The 20755-nt window shown below is 43.0% G+C and overlaps 1 protein-coding gene across 1 annotated transcript in view; it reads right to left on the bottom strand.

Annotated features, from left to right (window-relative positions):
• Positions 1-17881, bottom strand: part of LOC124796439 (segmentation protein cap'n'collar) — a 423990-nt gene extending 406109 nt beyond the window's left edge. The window contains exon 1 of the mRNA XM_047260634.1: positions 17846-17881. Within this exon, the coding sequence (XP_047116590.1) occupies positions 17846-17866 (21 nt within the window). The 5' untranslated portion in view covers positions 17867-17881. The remainder of the gene's footprint in view (positions 1-17845) is intronic.
• Positions 17882-20755: the final 2874 nt, after the last annotated feature.

Here is a 20755-nt window from a genome sequence, read left to right as displayed (position 1 = left end):
GGTATCACAGACTCAGTAGTATATATCGTATTTGATTCCCTTTGTTATTACATTAATATCACTTCGTTGAAACTAACGCAAACGTACCAAATGCTAACTGCTACAACTCTATTATTTCCTGGAAAGAACATGATTCTTTAAAAGTAGCATCTTTCAGTTTTCATCGTGACTTATTACATAAGGGTTTGTAGCTTGACGTGATTCCACGAACAACTTGACATATCGTCTTACGGCTGCCTTTCATTTCTCGATACGTGCACTGCAATGCTTCTTGTTCTGGCGTCCAACGATTGCAGCGCGGCATTTCGTAAGCTTGCTACGTATTGCGTCAGACTCGCAGTGATGCTCACCACGCTGTTTTAGCAAATCCTCAGCTCTCTGGAATACGGATAAGTCTATATTGGCATTACGATAGCAGGAATTAAGTTCAGCCGTTTTCATCTGCACCCGACAAGCACGTCCATACTGCAAGATAGCGAAGTTACTTCTTATTACCAGCATTACTTACTGCAAGAATCATTCTAATACATAAAATTCCCAATTTGTCTAGATTAAGTTCAAGGCTGTCCGTAACATTGGCATATCGAATTACAGTATTGAAAGGTCATCAAGAATTTCTTTCTTCGCTCGGCTGTTCTAATATATCACTGCTTCGTTTACAGCATTAAAAACGCACTGCTTTCGTTTTCTAGAGAAACGAACTCTTTTGCAGCCAGTGTCTTCCCTCGTACCGTTAAGTTTCAAAGACATTATTTCTGCACCAGTTTTCGCCTTAAATAATCACCCTTTCTTTCTGTTGGCAGAATGATTTCACGTACACATATTTGTTACTGTGATACCTCCACATGGTGATTCAAACTACATGCTATTTCAATGGGGGCAGCTTCTATCACAGTTAAACGACGGAAATAGGGTGAATATGCAATTCACCTCATTTCCGTCTTTTAACTATAATGGAAACTCCCCTCATTGTTCCCTGTAGCTTTTTCATAAACTATCCAGTTCTAAGATGCAGTTTGATAATTAAGTATTTTCTTTTCCATTTCAGTATCTCAATCTTTTTTTAGAACTCTACAAATAAATAACAATTTCTTGATTTCATTTTATTCTCACAATCCTGGAACTGCTGTGGTCCAAACTCGCAGGACAAATTGCCTATCCTCAAAAGCAACACAACAACGTCGATAGAACTAGTTATGGGACCAAAATATGTTTGTATTTACCGTGGAACATTTTCTTGATTTGACCCCGATAGTAACTGACAAAATTGTAATACCTAAGTACGGAGGAGTGATAGATAGTACATACGCACTGATGAGCCAAAATACGAGGGGCGTTCGATAAGTAATGCAGCACATCTTTTTTCTCGGTCAGTTTCTGTTGAATAAATGCAGAATTTGTTGCGAGACATCGTGGGATGTTTCAGCTTCAGCTCCTACAGTTTCTTGAAGTTCGGATACGTGGAGGCGCTATAAATAGCCTTCAAAAAGGCGTCTCTAACGGAAGGCGAGAGTTGTCATTGAATTTCTTTTGGCGGAAAACCTGAGCATAACAGACATTCAGATGTGCTTTAACAATGTCTACGGTGACCTGGCAGTGAAACAACCCGTGAGAAGCTTACAAAACGTCACTAGAGTGTTCTTCCTCATCCACGCTACAGCCCGGAAGCAGTACGTGGATAATGGGGAGGCCATTGATGCAGCAAGACATTGGCTCCGACGTCGATCAGTAGAATGGTACCACGTGGGCATACAGCCCCCCACCTCCTCCATCATCCCAGTAAGATGGCGTAAGGCTGTCTCACTGAACGGAGATTATGTTGAAAAACAGGATTTTGTAGCCGAAAAGTTGGGGAATAATAAGGTGTATTGGAATTGTGCTTTCAGAAAAAAAGGTGTTGCATTTTTTACTGAAGGCTCCTCGTATTATGGCAAAGTCCCAAGAAGGTATCATTCTAGTGACAATAAAAAAATTTGTCTGTGACAATGCGAACGGGAGGGGGGGGGGGGGGGTGTTGTCTGCGTTTTCGTTAACGCTATCGTTCAGTCCACCTACCTCGATAGGATTCTTGCCGATGTCCCTTCACTCTGTGATAGCAGATACGTGCTAGGCAGTCTAAAGCAACGTTGATGAAACCACCACCTAATACCTACCACACAGAGGCCATGAAATCTAGTTGAAAGTCTGTTCCTGAAAGTCCATGATTAAAAGATCGGGCGTTCGGGATCTTCAGTCTACTTGCAGAAAAGCGTTTAAAATTAGATTAACTCTCCTTTTTCCTCATACTGAAACACATGAAATGGCTATCAAGTCCGTATTTAATATGGTAAAACGTTATCATTCAAAGTTCACGGTCTGTACAACAAATATTCACTCGAAAAGCAGCCAGAATTTTAGTAAGTCCGACCTGACTAATTTTCACGTTCCACCAGTCACAGACCCACAAATATTCGCGAGTTAAACATTCAGTCGTTTCAGTGGTCTTCTTCGTAAGAGGTGCTCGCCAAAATATTCCGTACAGAGCACGAGACATGCCACGCAGAGGTGTTACTACGACCATAAAGTTCACACGTTCATATCTCTCAAACTATTTAATTTAGAAACACCAAACTATCATTAAAATGTTCGTAACTCCAGTCGCTTCGGTCACGATATGTTCGAACCGAAATTAGCTCACTATTTCTTCATCTTACAGAGTATTTTTAATGAGCGATCTGACATCGTGTTATCCGTATAACGGCTAGCAAACGACTCTTCTCGAGGTACCCTCCTACATGCCCGCTCCTCTTTTCGTGCAGGAACAGCTTAATTCTGATTGGCTGTTGATCTAAACGACCAATCAGAACGTTCCTTCCAGATCATTCTCGCGGCAAATCTTGCCTTATCCAATCACTAATTGGATAGTAATTAATGTCATCAAAACTTCAAATTCTTGTATTTTTTTAATCAAAATAAACGAAGAGCAAAATATTCTTCAAATTGATGAGTAAACTTATTCAGCCTCTAACTTCAATTTGGAAATTTATGGTAAGGTCTTAAGGGACCAAACTGCAGAGGTCATCGGTCTCTAAGCTTACACACTACTTAGTTTAACCTTAAATAATTTACGCTAAAGACAATACACACACCCATGCCCAAGGCAGGTAACTTCCATTCTGGCTACTTTTATACAAAAGCAAGCACACACCGACATACGTCACCTAAATCGTGTTTGCAACATAATTTTCCCACGGTTCGTTTGTACAAGGTTTTACGAAAAATGAAACATTAAATTTTAACGTATGTCCCACATACACTCTCCCAATCAGTCTCACGCACTCACAAGGCAAATTTTAATAAAATAATAATTTTGACCGATTTTTGTATAACGTAATGCACATTGACTAAAGTTTTAAAAAGAAAATTCTAATTAATTGATATTTATGTACTGATAACTTTGGAATGGCTTCGAATGATAATGAAAGTCAATCTGTTATTGTTCCTAACTTGGTCTTAAAAAACAAGCGTAGGTTTTAGGACTTTTAGGTAATTCTCTTTATCTCCAGAACTATAATAAATAAATTCTAAAATTCTGACAGCATCGTTCCATTAATAACAAAATGCTGTGTCCCAAATTTGAATAAAATCTGATAATAATTAATATGGATTACTGAGATTCGTAGAGGGTATGAACCATCGTATCGACTGAATGTTACGCTATGCAGTTCTCACGGCAGGCTGTGCTGTGAGCAATGCGAAAAAAAAAACATAGCCATCCTGCAGCCACCGCAGTGGAAGGCAGCGTGCCTTATTGCAACGAATGTCATCTCGTAATAATTTGCTGCGTCACAACCCCGTGACCGCCTGCAGGTAGAATGCAGCTCATACGTGATCTAGGCTACAGCCTGTCTTCGCCGTGACACCAGCTGCCTTTTACACCCCCTGGAAAGAACCTTGGTACTCATTTGATAGCAAGCTGAATGGACCTGTCGCCATCCTGGAGGGACTGGAACGAGGAAAAATCCCCGCCCACTAATCGCAACTGATACCGGGTCCTCCAGCAACACAGTCCAGTGCTCTACCCTCTAGACTACCGCGGCTACTCTAGCGACAACAATACAAACCGCAAATTGGAAAAATCCACTGACATAAGCGACTATGACAAAGAGCAGACCGTTACGGCCGGGCGCCAGCGAACGAGCATCTCGGAAACGGCGAAGCTGGTCGGCTGTTCGCGTGCAACTGTTGTCAGCTTCTATGGTGTCTATGGTGAAACCACGAGGAGGGCACAAGGTGTTGGACGTTCGTGCCCCGTCACAGAATGTGGAGATCATAGGCTTACCCGCTCTGTAACGCAGGATTGATAGCTATCTGTGGCAAATCTGACGACAGAGTACAACGCTGGTGCAGCCACAAGTCTTTCGGAGTACGCCGTTCATTGCATATGGTTGAACTTAAGACTCTGCAGCAGACGACCCCTATGTGCATTCCCACGTTGACCCATTGATATGTCCATTGCGAGTCCAGTGGGTTCAGGATCATCGACGCTCTAACGTCGGTCTGGTCGGATGAATATTTCTTGTTGCACCAGGTTGGTGATAAGAGTCCGAACGTGCCGTCATCCAGGTGAACATTCACTCGAAACATGCGCCACGCCATGGACGTATACTGGTGGGCGCAGTGTTATACTATTAGGGACATTCACCAGGGTTTCCATGTGACCTACGGGCGATAATTAAAGGCAATGTGACCGCAGCTGACTATGTGAATATTACTGCGGACCACCTGCGTCCCTTTGCGCTTATTGTCCTTTTCGATGGCGATGGAATCTTCCAGCAGGTTAACTGTCGGCGTCACAAGGCAAGAATGTGCTACAGTGGTTTGTGGACAACCATGGTGAATTCAAGTTGATGTCCTGGCCACCAGATTCGCCTGATCTGAAGCCAACGGAACGCATGTGGGACGCTATCGGGCGCCAGTCACGTCACGCACCCACAAACCACTGGTCCGTAGTTTTCTGGAATGGCGTGACCTGCGGGCAAACATTTGGTGCCACATAGCTTCGGAAACCTACCAACTTCTTATTAAAATCACGGTACGCAGAATAGCTGCTGCATTTCGGTCCCAAGGTAGATCAACTCGCTATTATGCAGGTGGTCATAATGTTTTGGCTCTTCCGTGTATATTGCTTCGGGTATCATAATTGGAGTTGGTAATGATAGGAGAAGACAGCTGTAGGGCGTTCCACACGGTTGTTAACTCTAACGACGTATTGACTCTCCAATAATATTACTGTGACGTAATCCTTCACACTACAAGTCGTCTATGCATTAGTGGATCGTTCAGCATCTCAGACTAAGCCATATGAATCAATATACAAAATACCTGAATTTGAGAACCTACATTAACCAACAAAGCTCCGCATTCTGGCCCTTATGGACCAATCGGGACCGACCGACCCTTGCCAATGGTGTCATTGGATACGGTATGGAGGCCTGTGATCACCACACTACTCTTCCTTGACCTTGGAGCCGCTACTTTTGACTCAAGTAACTCCTCAACTGGCATCACGACGCCGAGTGTACCCTGCTCCAACCCTACCACCAACGAAAAATCCCTAGTAGTGCCGGGAATCGAACTCAGGTCCTTCGCACAGGTACCAAACATGCGGATCACTGAAGCGCACATAGTTCGACCGCAAGAGTGTCATTAATGAAAGCATCCACAGAACGCGCTACTATACCAAAGGGTCAGTAATCGGACAGATCATACTTGCCGGCAGCAGTGAGGGTTTCGAATATTGTACCCATCGTGTGAAAATTTTGGCATTAGAAGCGAATGCTTGGGGAAAAACTCAATGGCCATGGAACAGTCAATCACATCTCTATGGGAATCGTCACAGGGATATGATCTCAGTCGAGCGCAGGATTGGCGTCGTTTAAGACATTTCCAGCCTGAGCTGTTGGCTCACTTGAAGGAAATAGGAATTGATTCCGCCTGTTCCTTCAAAAAACCTATTTATTTCTTTAAACAATAACCAGAGACCGTTCCCATAATGCCTGTCGCAAACACGGCTACACTAGAGCATCAAAAACTAAAGGTTAATCGAACTTGCAGATAGTCGTAATAGAAAATAGTTAGTGAACCCTCACGTTTCCCTGGTACAATAGTTGCGAGATCAATCCTCGAGCATACAGCAGGGCGTAAGTGTTTTGTTGGCACATTATTTCGGTTACGCAGACCGTCGCTACTATCAGGCGATACTGATGCTACTTCATCAGTTTCTTTGCACTGAAGCATGATTTCGAAATCTGGCCTACTCAACGATTCACATCTAGACCTATTTGTTACTTGGTAGCTCGCAAAATACTAATTTAGTTCGAAGATTTAGAATCCGCTGGAACACTTGGCAACATTTTGTTTTGTTGTATAATGTCAAAGAAACATGGGCCTTCGTTTCTAAGATTCTTGTAGCCGTCATTACAAGGTGCTGTATTATTTGTGCGAATGCGTTAGTATTTCACTTTATGAACAAAACAACCTGTGCATATTTTTTGTCACGTTTTTCTTTCCATAGAACACGAACCATCGCACACACGCTGAGCAAAATACGAAATTTCAATACAGAAAAGTAATAAGAGATACAAACTGAAAAATTGCACATTAAAATCATTCTTGCAACAGTTTCAAGTTACTAGACTTCCGTCTTGTAGCCTACTACACGTCTCTTTCTTTTCCTTCTTATCGCCTATCGCATGTCATCTACGTACCAAAGACACAACGTCACGGCTATGTTTTGAGCTACCGAGAAAAACTACGCACTCGGTGTTTTCCTGGCACTGTCAGTCAGTGTATACAGCAGGAGGGCGGGACTTGTGCCAGCACTTCTCTTTAGTGGAGCCAACTACCCAGTCAAGTTTATACAGCTATGACGTAAAGTAAGACGCTAATTTGGTAAAGGCGTTACATTGACTACATCTATAAAGTGCAGGCGATGTAATGTGCAAAGTATGACAGCAGCCTTCCATCACTTCCGGTACGAAGATCAATTATACTGGAACTATCATGGTTCTCGTACACGAGAGAATCTTCATATTCACATGGCAGGACTGTCATGTAATAAAAAAGTACAGACAAATCAGAATAGCTCTTTCCACATAGGAACTTTTAGCTTTTGCCGAATTCTTCGTTTCTGTCGATCCACCTTAGATATGATGGTACGACATTCTAACCTAGATCTTTTTCTGTCTACTGAGCAATCAAGGTGTGCCAATCCACAGTTTCTGTCTACCACCTCCTTTGTCCTCCAGCTAAAGGGATCTTTGGTTAGAACACCGTATCCTATCTGCTAGAGCTGGTCACCTAGAAGGGTGACAGGTCCTGCGATGACTTTTGTACTTTGGGAGAATATTCGCAGCCACAATGAAGTACTTCGCGTGAAACGTAGTCTTATAATTTCTGTAGAGGTTTGCGCGGATGCAAATATCCGCAATAACAATTACTTTATGGTTAAAAGTTAAAGGACACAATCGCTATTACAACTCCATAGCAAAAATTATTATTGTTGTTGTAAGCCACTGATGGTGGTCGGCATTTGGGACGGAGTGCCACATATTGGCTTCCAATGCACAGTGGGCTCGATGCGTTATTGATACCTCCCATCTTCCTGGTTCTCTGTCAGTTTTACACGTGCATCCTGTTCCCGTCGTATAAGAGGTAACACAGTCAATTACCGAAAGCTGCTACAAATGTACCTAAATGTTCGTCTACGAGACTGCATCAATCGAATCTTTACATCATGGCCTAAATTCTGTTCGTGTATCTCATACATCACAAATTATGTTCGGTATAGAAGGCAAATACTGTAGAGAAGACAGAGATTAGAATACATCCAGCACATAATTGAGGACGTAGGTTGCAAGTGCTACTCTGGGATGAAGAGGTTAGCACAGGCCAGGAATTCGTGGCGGGCCGCATCGAGCCAGTCAGAAGACTGATGACTCGAAAAATCGATGAGTTTATCAAAATAAAGAGTAAGCACTGAAGAACTGTACACTTTCAACAACTCACGCAAACTAAATAGTACAACGTATTCGCTTCAAATCTTAACCTATTTATAAATTATCTTTGAAGCCTTTATTTTTTTTCCTTTTTTTTTAACGGAGTTCTCTTGTTCCAGGCTGGGGCCGCCCCCACAGAGTTGGTGCAGGAAATGGCAACTACACCAAAACAGAAAAGCTGTGTCCTTAAGTTAGCGAAAAGAGGAAAAGAGAGTTGGTAACTGCTATTCAAGAAACATTTTGCACACACTTTCACCAGGGGCCACCGAGCAGAGTCTCCACTCATGCCTGATGGAAACAGTTTGAAGAGAAGCGCTGAATTTGCAAAAGCTTAAGTCCTCGTCGGCCAACTGTGTGGCATCAAAATGTTGATTGCGATCCAGCAGCATTCCTGCGAAGCCTATATAAATCGATACGTTGAGCAAGTTCTGAGCTTAGAATCCCATAACCAAACGTTTCCAAAGCCCTGTGTAAACGATTGTGCATGAAATTGTACAGACCGCAGCTGGTCCACTTACTCCAGGAGATTATGCTGCATTGAACTGTTGGTAAGGATGGGCAATGACGGCAACATGTCACAGAGATTAATTTTTAGTTACGAAGCAACGTTTCACACTAATGGCAAATTAACGGCACAATGTTCGTATCTGATGAACAGAAAGCCCCATTGAACAAGAACGAGATTCGCCAAAGGTCATGTGTTCTGCGCAATGTCGAGGGACATTAACGGTCCCATCTTTTTCATGAAGACTTGCTTCCTATGTGGCTTCTGCCTCAACTGCAAGACGAGCGCAACAGCTTCATTTTGCAATAAGGTGTTGCACTGCCTCAATCGAACTGGTCTTCGCGGAAACATTTGTACACACATCTGCATGGACGATGTAAATGCAGGTCGATAACATGTGGTGCTGATGGTCACTCACGATCCCAAGACTTACTCTCGTGAAGTTTTTATTCGGTCGTTTGAAAGAAAGTGTTTGCTCCACCACTGCAGCAAACCTTGCCGAAGCTACGGCAGCGAATCATAATGCGGTAGAGTCCATCAATACCGTCATGTCCCACGTCTTGACGGTTGCTGTGTGACTCGAGGAGCACATATCGAGTCCCTATAACACGTAAAAAAATTACATACAGAGATTCTCTATTAACAGGATAAGATTCGAAGCGAATAAGTTTCACCGTTCCCTTTGTATGAATTTTTGTAAATATGAAGTTCTTTTGGGCTCATTCTATACATTTGCAGGTACACAATACACCGCTTATTACTGAGAAGTGTAGAAGATAGCTTGATTTAACACTGTGGTGAATTAACGTATTTTAGATTAATTAAATATATGGCTACTTTAAATGCGACGACATCTTTTAAAGCGACTCCTTTTCACTTTGTAATGTTACAGAACTGTTTGTCAGAAAATTTCACAAAACCCGTTTCATTAATAACGAAGCTATGTTTTAACTTACGGAACGCATCAAAAACCGGCTATGTTGTATTAAAATGTGTTCTGATCAGCCTTACGTTCTCAGAAAATCAGTTTGCGTTGTGAAGAAATGCACGAACACGCAAAGCATTTACGAGATCCCACCTTTGCAGACGCAAATTTACATCATAACCAGTCCTGCCTTCAGAGCTTCGGCGTAACGAACGGATTAAAGTGATTCACAAACTTTTAATATCAGCGGGTGGAGGCAGTGCTCTTGTATGGTACGCAAACATGCTGAAATACATTTTCCAATCCTAGCACCTGGGAGCCAGTTAAGCTGTCTCTTTCAAAGGAAGGACAATTAAAACTTTGTCTGCCTGAACATTTAACTTCTTTCTAAGATAGAAGTGACAATAATTATTGTTATTAATATGACAGAAGATCTTAATATGCTTGGTGACTGGGTAAGTGCTACGCCACGTGAAAAGCGTGTACGGTTCCGTAGCTAATGGTCAGCGTCAATATTTTCATTTGTAAGCAGCAGAAAATATTTATAACAAACTTCGAAAATGTAGGCTGTATTACGATTGACCACAAAGCGGAAACGGAAACCATATCACACAAGTCGTCTCAGTTATCAGAAAAGGGATTACTATACTAAGCTACAGAAAACCAGTAATTACGTGAAACTGGCTTACCGTATTTATTACCTTCGATGTGCATTAAGAACCAACATGTCAATATTAATAGTGCATATGAATCGAATAAATTTGAACAAAATGGCTGATTCTGGCCATATCATTTAGTACTTCTATATGTCTCTCTAACGACAAAGATTTGAAGCGAACTTCTTTCTTTTTTGCTAAGAAATTGTGGAACAGCTGAAGTGAAGCACCGATAACAATACGCGCAAAGCGCTCTAACCGCAACTACTGACATGCATTTTCCTAAAATTCTTTTGAAGCATTACATCTGACATAGCAAAAGTTGAGACGCGGCATTTAGAAGCCTCAGAAATGTCCTCTCGCAGAAGAGCTAAAGGTGTGAATCTGAAAGGTTTAATAGTGAAAGTACTAGAAAGGTGGAGGAAGAGACGAAGTTTCTAAAGGCAAAAATATCCTAGTTTCACGATCAGGCCCAGAGCATCGCGCCATGCCGACCGCCCGCCGTGTCATCCTCTGCCATACGGCGTCAATCGGATGCGTCAATGGGAGGGCATGGGGTCAGCACACCGCTCTCCTGACATTCCTAAACTTGGAGCCCTTACTTCTCTTTCAGCCAGCGTCTTAACAGGCATCACAAAGCTGAGTGGCTCCCTTGCAGTCCTCCCACCATGGAATAATCCCTGTCAGCGCCGGTAATTGAACCAGGGTCCTTTGCATGGCCGTCAGCCACGCTGACCATTCAACTACAGAGCTTAACAGATTCTAAAGACAAAGGCTATGCAAACAACTTCCCCACACCATTCGATGAAAACAGACTCTATAGTATGGATGCTGTAGAAAGAACTATTAAATGGTCGATAGGTATAAGGACGGAAATTATGCCGTTTTAATAATAATATTACGATAAATTCGTTATGCTACAAAAACAAAAAGAGTTTTGGTTGGGCGACATACGCGTTTCCATCATTTTAATAATCAGATGGCGTGCTTGCGAAGAATTCTGAATAATCCAACGAAAACGAAGGTTAGAAATTAGCATGTCGTCGACGCCGAGAGCTTACGAGGCAAAGTTGTTGCTCGAAGTGATTAATGACGAGAGAAGTAATAAAACCGTAGTTTCTTTGAAGGAACCGTAGGGCCTGATCGTCTAAAACGTGTGCCTGGAAACAGACCAGTCGCGTGATCGAAACCGGTCGGACCATGAATTTTTCAATCTGCGTTTTAACATAGCCTTCACCTCTCAGAGACGTGAGAAGTCGCCAAAAACGACATTGTAGGTCCCCTCTCCCCGGTAGGACAACTGGGGTAGGTTGCCGAAGAAGCGTCAAAATGAAAGAATTGCACCAAAGCCAACGACGCACAAGAAATTATTATTATTATTAAAGGAATCAGCACTACGAGTACATCAAGCGGTTTGCGGAAACTACGGGAAACGAAAATTAGAATGTCCGGATGGGATGTGAACCCTAATCCGATCTACTAAGTGTGGCTCGGCGATAAGCGCCAGACAACAAAATCCAAACTTGGAGGACTCGATGCCTGGTCCGTCCTAGATTTATTTCTGCCACATACTGCTTTTTTTACATTAATCAATGACCTGTAGTTTGTTCACGTGAAAATAGCTAACTCGCCATGTCATTCGGAGTCCACATTAAGTTCCATAACCTCCTATAGCTGTCTGAGTAAGTCAGGACCAAGCTTCATAAAGCATTGTAGTATTCAGCCTTCATGTAGAGTACAGCGATACTTTGTCCACCTCTCTGTTACGAGACCAGAATTAGCTATCTAGCGTGCCGCCTAGCTCGGCAACCTCTGCAGTGTGTGTACGGTGCACCGCTGGCAGTACGGCGGAAGCAGAACGTGAGCGCAGACAAAGATATGTTACTCTGTGGCGTGAGTCAAGCTGACGGGTTTTCCCGGTACCTGTGACTCGAGCACCGAGCAGCGCTGGCTGTATCACAACCGACGGCAACGCCAACAAAATGGTTCAAATGGCTCTGAGCACTATGGGACTTAACATCTAAGGTCATCAGTCTCCTAGAACTTAGAACTACTTAAACCTAACTAACCTAAGGACATCACACACATCTATGCCCCAGGCAGGATTCGAACCTGCGACCGTAGCGGTCACGCGGTTCCAGACTGAAGCGCCTAGAACCGCACGGCCACACCGGCCGGCTACAACGCCAACACCATATAGCCGTTTATCATTGATACAGTATAAAAATTTGATTGATTTGTTACAAACCATCACTTTTACGGTATCGGGCGACTCGTAGAAAACGATCTGGCAGACAATCGGTTTGAATTCCGGAGAAATGCTGAGTAGATGACTTATCCTAGAAGCCAGGCAAGCCCAAACGTACAGCAGTATTATAAACAATCTTTTGACAATTTTAACGGAATACATTCTTTCAAATTCTGACGAAAGAGAAATTTGGAATAGTAATTAAGATCCAAGGGGAAGAAATAATAACTTTAAGGTTTTCTGATGATATTGAAATCTGTCAGCGACTGTTAAGGAGTTGGAAGTTCCGTTGAACGAAATGGATAATGTCTCGGCGAGGCTATAAAACGAAAGTTCACAAAACGTAAAATATGGGTAATGAAGTGCAGTCGAATTAAATCTCGTGATGCTATGAGAATTGATTAGGGAATGAGAGACTGGAAGTACTAGACCCGTTTTGCTATTTGGGTGGAAAAATGACTGACGTTGCCCGATAAAAAGAGTGTGTACGAGGATGAATCGATAAATAAGTCACAAACGCCATAATACGGCATAACGCTGTCGCGTGGGATATAGCCTGTACACAGTATTCCAGGGCCAATTTTTTTGAGATCTGCAGTCAGGACAAGATGGCTGGTGTGCCATGAGTGTGTACCCGACTACGGCAACGGGATTTTTGTGGGCCGAGGGACTATTTGCAGAGTACCAGGCCCTTAGCGAAATTCGTTCTGTACGTGGTTAAAACGGCAATTAATGTAATTTTTTCAATTGGATACAGGAATTTCGCAAAGGATAAAAAAATCAACACAAGAAGCTTCCTATCGGGCCCTAGTCATCCAGTGACGGTACATTGTTTATACGTCTACGGGTATTTCGCTACCCTCAGGACCCATCGGGCATGTGGGTTGCGGCAGTTTAAGCCACCAAATATTCTGGTTACAAGGGCTATTCGGAAAGTAAGGAACGATCGGTCGCGAAATGGAAACCACAGTGAAAATCAAAACTAGTAATAGTTAGCTACACCTTACAATTATTTCTCTACACAGCTGCCCGTCCGACGTAAGACATCTGTCGTAGCTTTGTACCAACTTTCCAGAACCCTTGCCATAGAAGGTAGCCTCCTGTGCTTTCCGACAATTTACTAAGCTCGACTGCAGCTCGTTGTCTTCTTCAAAATTTTGTCTTTATAGTCAGCGGTTTAATTGAACAACAGGGATGAAAATCAGAGGGAACAAATTCCGAGCAGTACGGTGGATGATCAAACATTTCCCATCGAAAACGTTGCAGGAGCGTCCTACTTGACCCTTTAGTGTGCGGCCGAGAACTGTAATGAAGAAGGAACTGCATGACAGTCGGTTTGCAGTAGGGTTTTGGAGCATATACTGTATTCAAACATTATGAATCACCTCAAAGGGAGCGATCTAATGATACGTAATCAGCATGGTTTCAGAAAACATCGTTCTTGTGCAACGCAACTAGCTCCTTATTCGCACGAAGTAATGGCCGCTATCGACAGGGGATCTCAAGTTGATTCCGTATTTCTAGATTTCCGGAAAGCTTTTGACACCGTTCCTCACAAGCTACTTATAATCAAGCTGCGGGCCTATGGGGTATCGTCTCAGATGTGCGACTGGATTCGTGATTTCCTGTCAGGAAGGTCGCAGTTCGTAGTAATAGACAGCAAATCATAGAGTAAAACTGAAGTGATATCAGGTGTTCCCCAGGGAAGCGTCCTGGGACCTCTGCTGTTCCTGATCTATATAAATGACCTGGGTGACAATCTGAGCAGTTCTCTTAGATTGTTCGCAGATGATGCTGTAATTTACCGTCTAGTAAGGTCATCCGAAGACCAGTATCAGTTGCAAAGCGATTTAGAAAAGATTGCTGTATGGTGTGGCAGGTGGCAGTTGACGCTAAATAACGAAAAGTGTGAGGTGATCCACATGAGTTCCAAAAGAAATCCGTTGGAATTCGATTACTCGATAAATAGTACAATTCTCAAGACTGTCAATTCAACCAAGTACCTGGGTGTTAAAATTACGAACAACTTCAGTTGGAAAGACCACATAGATAATATTGTGGGGAAGGCGAGCCAAAGGTTGCGTTTCATTGGCAGGACACTTAGAAGATGCAACAAGTCCACTAAAGGGACAGAATACACTACACTCGTTCGTCCTCTGTTAGAATATTGCTGCGCGGTGTGGGATCCTTACCAGGTGGGATTGATGGAGGACACCGAAAGGGTGCAAAAAAGGCAGCTCGTTTAGCATTATCACGTAATAGGGGAGAGAGTGTGGCAGATATGATACGCGAGTTGGGATGGAAGTCATTAAAGCAAAGACGTTTTTCGTCACGGCGAGATCTATTTGCGAAATTTCATTCACCAACTTTCTCTTCCGAATGCGAAAATATTTTGTCGAGCCCAACCTACATAGGTAGGAATGATCATCAAAATAAAATAAGAGAAATCAGAGCTCGAACAGAAAGGTTTAGGTGTTCGTTTTTCCCGCGCGCTGTTCGGGAGTGGAGTGGTAGAGAGATAGTATGATTGTGGTTCGATGAACTCTCTGCCAAGCACTTAAATGTGGATTGCAGAGTAATCATGTAGATGTAGACAGTTATGTTATGTTGGGTTGCATGAAGTCAGGCGAAATGTCTCGGCAGGCACCCATACTTGGCGAGAGACACTATTTTCTAGGAATCTTTACGCGCTCACTGTGCGCTCGGAACTGAGAAGAGCGATGTGCAGCTATCTATGGGCACACTAGAGACACTGCCCAAAACATCTGAGCTGAGCTTGATCGGATTTACACTGTGGTTTCCATTCCACGACCGATCGTTCCTTATTCTGTGAATAACTGTGGTATATCCTGAAAGGTCACCCGTTATATGTCAGATAGACGAATTCTATGGTGCAGGCTTTTAACGCATGTCGAGCCATGGGATAAGTGTTTAAGTCTACAAGGGGAGTATGTTAAAAAGGAAAATAAATTCCAGGCTGGTAACGCGACTTTGATGTTCCAGTCCCTGTACGTGATTTATTTGTTGACTCTTCTGCGCAGACTGGCATTGCCAAGAAACGAGTTTCTGAAGAAGAAAAATATTTTAACATCTAATACAAATTTAACGGTTAGGAAATACTTTGTGGAAGTGTTTGTGAGAAATGTAACGGTATATGGACGTCAAACGTGGACGACGGCAGTACAGAGCAGAAGAATCTGTTGCGTTTTGGAATGTGGGGTTACAGAAGTCTGTTGAGAATTAGATGGAAAGATCAAGTATCTAACGAAGAGGAAGTGAACCGAATTGGGGAGGAAACAAGTGAGTGACCAACAGGCCACATTCTGAGGCATCAAGGAACAAACTGCTCATGAGGGAAAAGAGCGAGCGAGCGAGCGTGTGTGTGTGTGTGTGTGTGTGTGTGTGTGGAGCAGGGGACCAAGGATTGACGAAAGTAAGAAGAAGTCGTAGCAGCTTATAGGAATGCAAGTTGGCGCTAACGCTACAGCCTGAACTACCAACATCGGCCTATTTATCTCACTAGCAATGAATCGGATGATGTCTGCCGCAATAACTTCATTACTCGTGCTGCGTACGTGCTCAGAGAACTTTCTTCTAACTGTGCCCTTCAACCTTCTGACAGTGGACATCTCGTGCCGCTACAGTAGTAATCATACCACAGTTACCCCACGATGAATATACCTATCACGCCAGTGGCCCACAGACAGCGAAGTGTATAAAGCTCCTCCTCTATATCCGGAAGACTCATGTCATTCTTTGTTCGATACTCTTTGGTTCAAGGTAGTAGATGTTACTGAGAGGCAATGCACTTGCGTTGTGAACGTGCATTGCCCAGTTTTCAGAAATTTCATTTTGCTTTATTTGTCACGATTATCCAGGAAGCTTCACACAAAACGTAAAATTCTGAGAATCACAGCGAACCTCTACCAATCGTTGCAGAAATGTTTGTCCATTGTGCACGTGTCTTAAATCACATTTTTGGGGTATATGTTTCATTCATGCTACGTAAAATATTGTTTTTCTGGTAGGCTGGGAATAGTATCAACTGCAGTGTAATAAAATTCAAGAATAGCAAAAATAGTGTACCTTTTCTACGCCACGGCTGCGTGATTACACTATTTGATTGAAATTTCCATCTTTGTTTCGGTTTCGTATTTCAGAAATGATACCCTCGTTCACGCTCTATGGCATTTAATGGGTCAAAGAGGAAGCGTTATTAAAACGTACAAGCGCACATAGCGAAATTTACGGACGCTCAAGTCTCATATTTGTGTAGAGCTAAGCAAACGCGATGAGTCCCGTAAGCAGCTGCAACATGTAACACTTCCACTCAAATTCAGCGGATACAGTGGCTTAAAACACATCTTTTCCGTTCAAGCGAGGTAATTACAATCGTTTGTTAGAAGAATGTACTTTAGATCGACAGTTAACCTGTCTCTCGTAAGAAAGTCGATCTCCCTTAAGACACGTAACGGTTTCATGAAATTCCATATATCATCTGTATTATTCCACTCAAAACGTACCTTCTGCCTCGTACGAACCGTGTAAGTGTATAAAACCGAGAAGTTCAGTAAAAAACGGCGTCGAAATGCACAGTCCTTACAATGAACTGAATTTCCGGGTTCTTCCACACTTCCCGTTTTATCCAACACAGTACCCACGCTTTTCGTCCACTCCTCTGGGCAGCATCACCAGATCTGTCTAACACTGACTTCAACCGGTTAGCGTTTGATCTAGTGTAACAGCAACATCCCTTGATCAAATGCACAATAGATGTAAGTCGTATGGAAAGTGACTTGTCAGTCTGGGTTCCTTAACAGGTACTATAGAGGTGAGAGTGAAGATCCAAAGAAGACCAAATGGTTCGTCACGTGTTCGTCCAGAAATAACGATAACGTCAACGAGATGGCAATCCGAACTTCATTGACAGATATAGTACTTCCTCTGACACGCATCTAGCGAAATGATCTTGACGATAAGAACTTCAGATCATGTAGAGGTTCAACTATTCTCTCGGGACACTGTTCGAAAATGGAACAGAAAAGAGGTGAGTGGGACCAGCATGTATCATCGCCTATGCATCGTAAGATGGCTACGCAGTATCGATGGCATCCGACAAGTCTGCGATGTTCTGTACGCACGACTTCATTGTAATTAGAGAAGGCTGCACGAAATGTTGATATTGCTGCAGAAGATTTGATGCCACTGGCGTATAGGTTCTTTGCATGTGATCGTACACAGTGTACCTCCTGTATAATGCATAAACAAAACTTCCAGTGGGGCCATTCCTTTGGGTAATTGTTCTCTATTTTTCGCTAAGCGACAAACCCAACACTCAGTCATTTACGCGGTGAAATGCAGGTTAATGTGTTTGCCAATTCACTGATCTACCAAGCCAAACTACTGGTGACAATACATACTGTGTAAACTGGCTGCGTATACAAGTTTGTAGCACTACTGACATTTACTTACCCGAGAACCACGTCCTTCCATTCAACATCATGCGCCACTCACCTGAAATAAAGAAAATTGGATACTTCAGTTAGACCCACAGTCATATTGTATACTATGGCACTGAAATATGTCAGCTATTAGCTATGTAACAATGAAAGCGGAGTTGATGAAATATGAGCCGGAACCAACACAGCATAAAAACTGAAAATATCATAAATTTCATGGTTGCATACAAATATCTCGTGAGTAAAGTTGTAAGAATGTACCGTACTGTTAACAATGTTAGGACTTAATCAGATCCAGTGGGAACACACTGAAGTATCTGATACTGAATTTTCCTTTTGGTAACCGCTTCACTTACTTTCCTAACATACATCAAATGCTCGTTCCTTGACAAGAGTAACAGCAGTCATTTAAAATGGAAGGCAGTTTAGGATATACCATGTCGTCGACGACGTGGTCGCTAGAGAGTACAGTTAGGCCAGGTAGCGGTACAACGGATCATACGCCATAATAAGTATGAGCATTTTGGGATAGAGGCGAAATGTTATGATACAACGACTGAATAGCTTCATTACATGGGAAAAAGTTTCCAGTCATCATTCCGACCGCCGGCCGAAGTGGCCGTGCGGTTCTAGGCGCTGTAGTCTGGAACCGCGCGACCGCTACAGTCGCAGGTTCGAATCCTGCCCCGGGCAGGGATGTGTGTGATGTCCTTAGGTTAGTTAGGTTTAACTAGTTCTAAGTTCTAGGGGACTTATGACCTCAGAAGTTAAGTCCCATAGTGCTCAGAGCCATTTGAACCATTTTTTGAACAATCTCTTTATGCTCTTTATCTGATGTTTTTGAAATAAATAATAATTAATAGCTGGAAAGTTTCTGGTCACATAAAGTGTATCAGACGTAATAGCAGTGGATTTCGTTGACTGTAGAAGGGAGCTGTTCACAACGGTATAGATTCGAGTAGCACACATCTGAGATCAGCAGATGTAATGTACGCTGATAGTGAAAAATAAAATCCTACGATCCTTAAAATGTCGTGATTTTTTTTCTGCCGAAAAATCTGCCGTGAATTAACTAATTTGACGATTGGAGAATGTTACAGCACCGCTAAGCAGCACCGTTACGCCTTGTCTTAAAACGCAGTTGCTTCTTCTCACGTACACCACAGCTGTTAAGTAATTCCAAGTGACCACCGGAAGTTCCAAATAAACACAGGTAGTTCTAAATAACAAAAGGCGGTCGCTGACTCATTCAGAACCCTGTTTAGCCTTCTCACGTGTTTACTCTGCAAGTAAAAATGGACAGAAAATAGACCTGCGACATTTTAACAAATACAACTGTCTAAAGAATTGAACCAATACTAAAAACAAAGACATCGTGTAACTTGGTACTCTGAACACCAGTGCAAGCAGAGCAGTACTCAAACCTTCTCACTTCATCAGAATTCTTCTTCATTCAATTCAGCGACAACTCGCTTGAAAAAAGAAGAAAAGAAAAAGAAAAGCCAAAAATGGAGGAACTATAAACAAAGGCCAGCCGAGAACTGTAATCTCGTCCAGCTGTCACTCCTGCCATGTTATCACAAATGAGAAGCTGGCGTCATGACCAGCAGATTTATGAAGGGCACAAAAGGACTCCATGCTGCAGAATCGTCAGAGAACATCCGCTGCAATGCAAACATATAGCACCACAGCCTGCTAGCAAACGCGATCCGATAAAAGAGCTCGTTCGGTTTTACGGCTGCCAGAGATAACGACGCCTTATTAGATACAGATGGTTCAAATGGCTCTAGGCACTATGGGACTTAACGTCTGAGATCATCAGTGCCCTAGACTTAGAGCTACTTAAACCTAACTAACCTAAGGACTTCACACACATCCATGCCGGGGCAGGATTCGAACCTGCGATCGTAGCAGCAGTGCGGTTCCGAATTGAGGCGCCTAGAACCGCTCGGTCACAGGGGCCGGCGGTACTACAGAGAGAACCTCGATCGCGGGTACGTATGAGGAGCCAAAGTTGTAATTATCAACTATAAAAAATATAGTTGCTGAAGTATTTTATTGTTTCTTTGCAGGTACGCCAATCCTGGCACACAATGAAACCCCGTGCCACAGTACCGCAGCATGACGGTAGAAAAACTAAAACAAAATGGCGCGACCCACTGGTTATGTTGACTCCAGTCATGTGGCTGCAAATAATTTAAAAAAAATCTGTTGTTACAATAAGCAATACTTTTCGGACATGTCCGGAAGAACAGACACCACGCATTCATATAATTGATTCGCATCGTTGGGCAATGAATCCACCACCTTCAGTGCGAATGCACATTTCGTTCGAGCTCTAGCGGGAATCTGAAACTAGCAAGCATGGAGGACATGGATGGGGACTGCAGATAGACGGTGCTAGGTAGGATATGAGTCGTCCATGGAGCGTGCCCAGACAGTCCGCACATTTTCGATAAACACTACGTCCGGATGGCGCAGTAGTTAACACAACACGTAGGAAGTAGGAGAAGCAGGGTTCGCGTCCAGGTCCGGCACAGATTTTCACTCGTTGCCGCTGATTCCGCACAAAGCCTAATTGCAGCTGATGTCTTCGTTGCTTCCGTTTCCTTCCTTTCCCACTCCCCATTCCCCGCCACCTTCAATTACATAATAATCAATCCTTTTTTGCACCCTTTACAGAACGGTTATTCTCAGCTTTCTTTTAGTATGCAGTGACAAAATGAATGATTCTCTGGAATAGGACATGTTGCACGAAGCTTACAACTTTATCGAAAAAAAAACTAATGGCGCAATTTGGTCGTAAAATAACACACGAGTCGCTTTCCTGGTTTCCGTGGCTCAGCGCCGCATTTCAAATTAGGAATGAAATAAAGTAATCAAAAATCGATAACGGATGTTAACGTCTCCCGATGATAACGTC

The sequence above is a fragment of the Schistocerca piceifrons genome, chromosome 4 (assembly GCF_021461385.2).
Source record: "Schistocerca piceifrons isolate TAMUIC-IGC-003096 chromosome 4, iqSchPice1.1, whole genome shotgun sequence".
NCBI lineage: Eukaryota > Metazoa > Arthropoda > Insecta > Orthoptera > Acrididae > Schistocerca > Schistocerca piceifrons.
The sequence above is the reverse complement of the archived record's forward strand: the minus strand, read 5'-3'. Positions and strand labels throughout refer to the sequence as shown.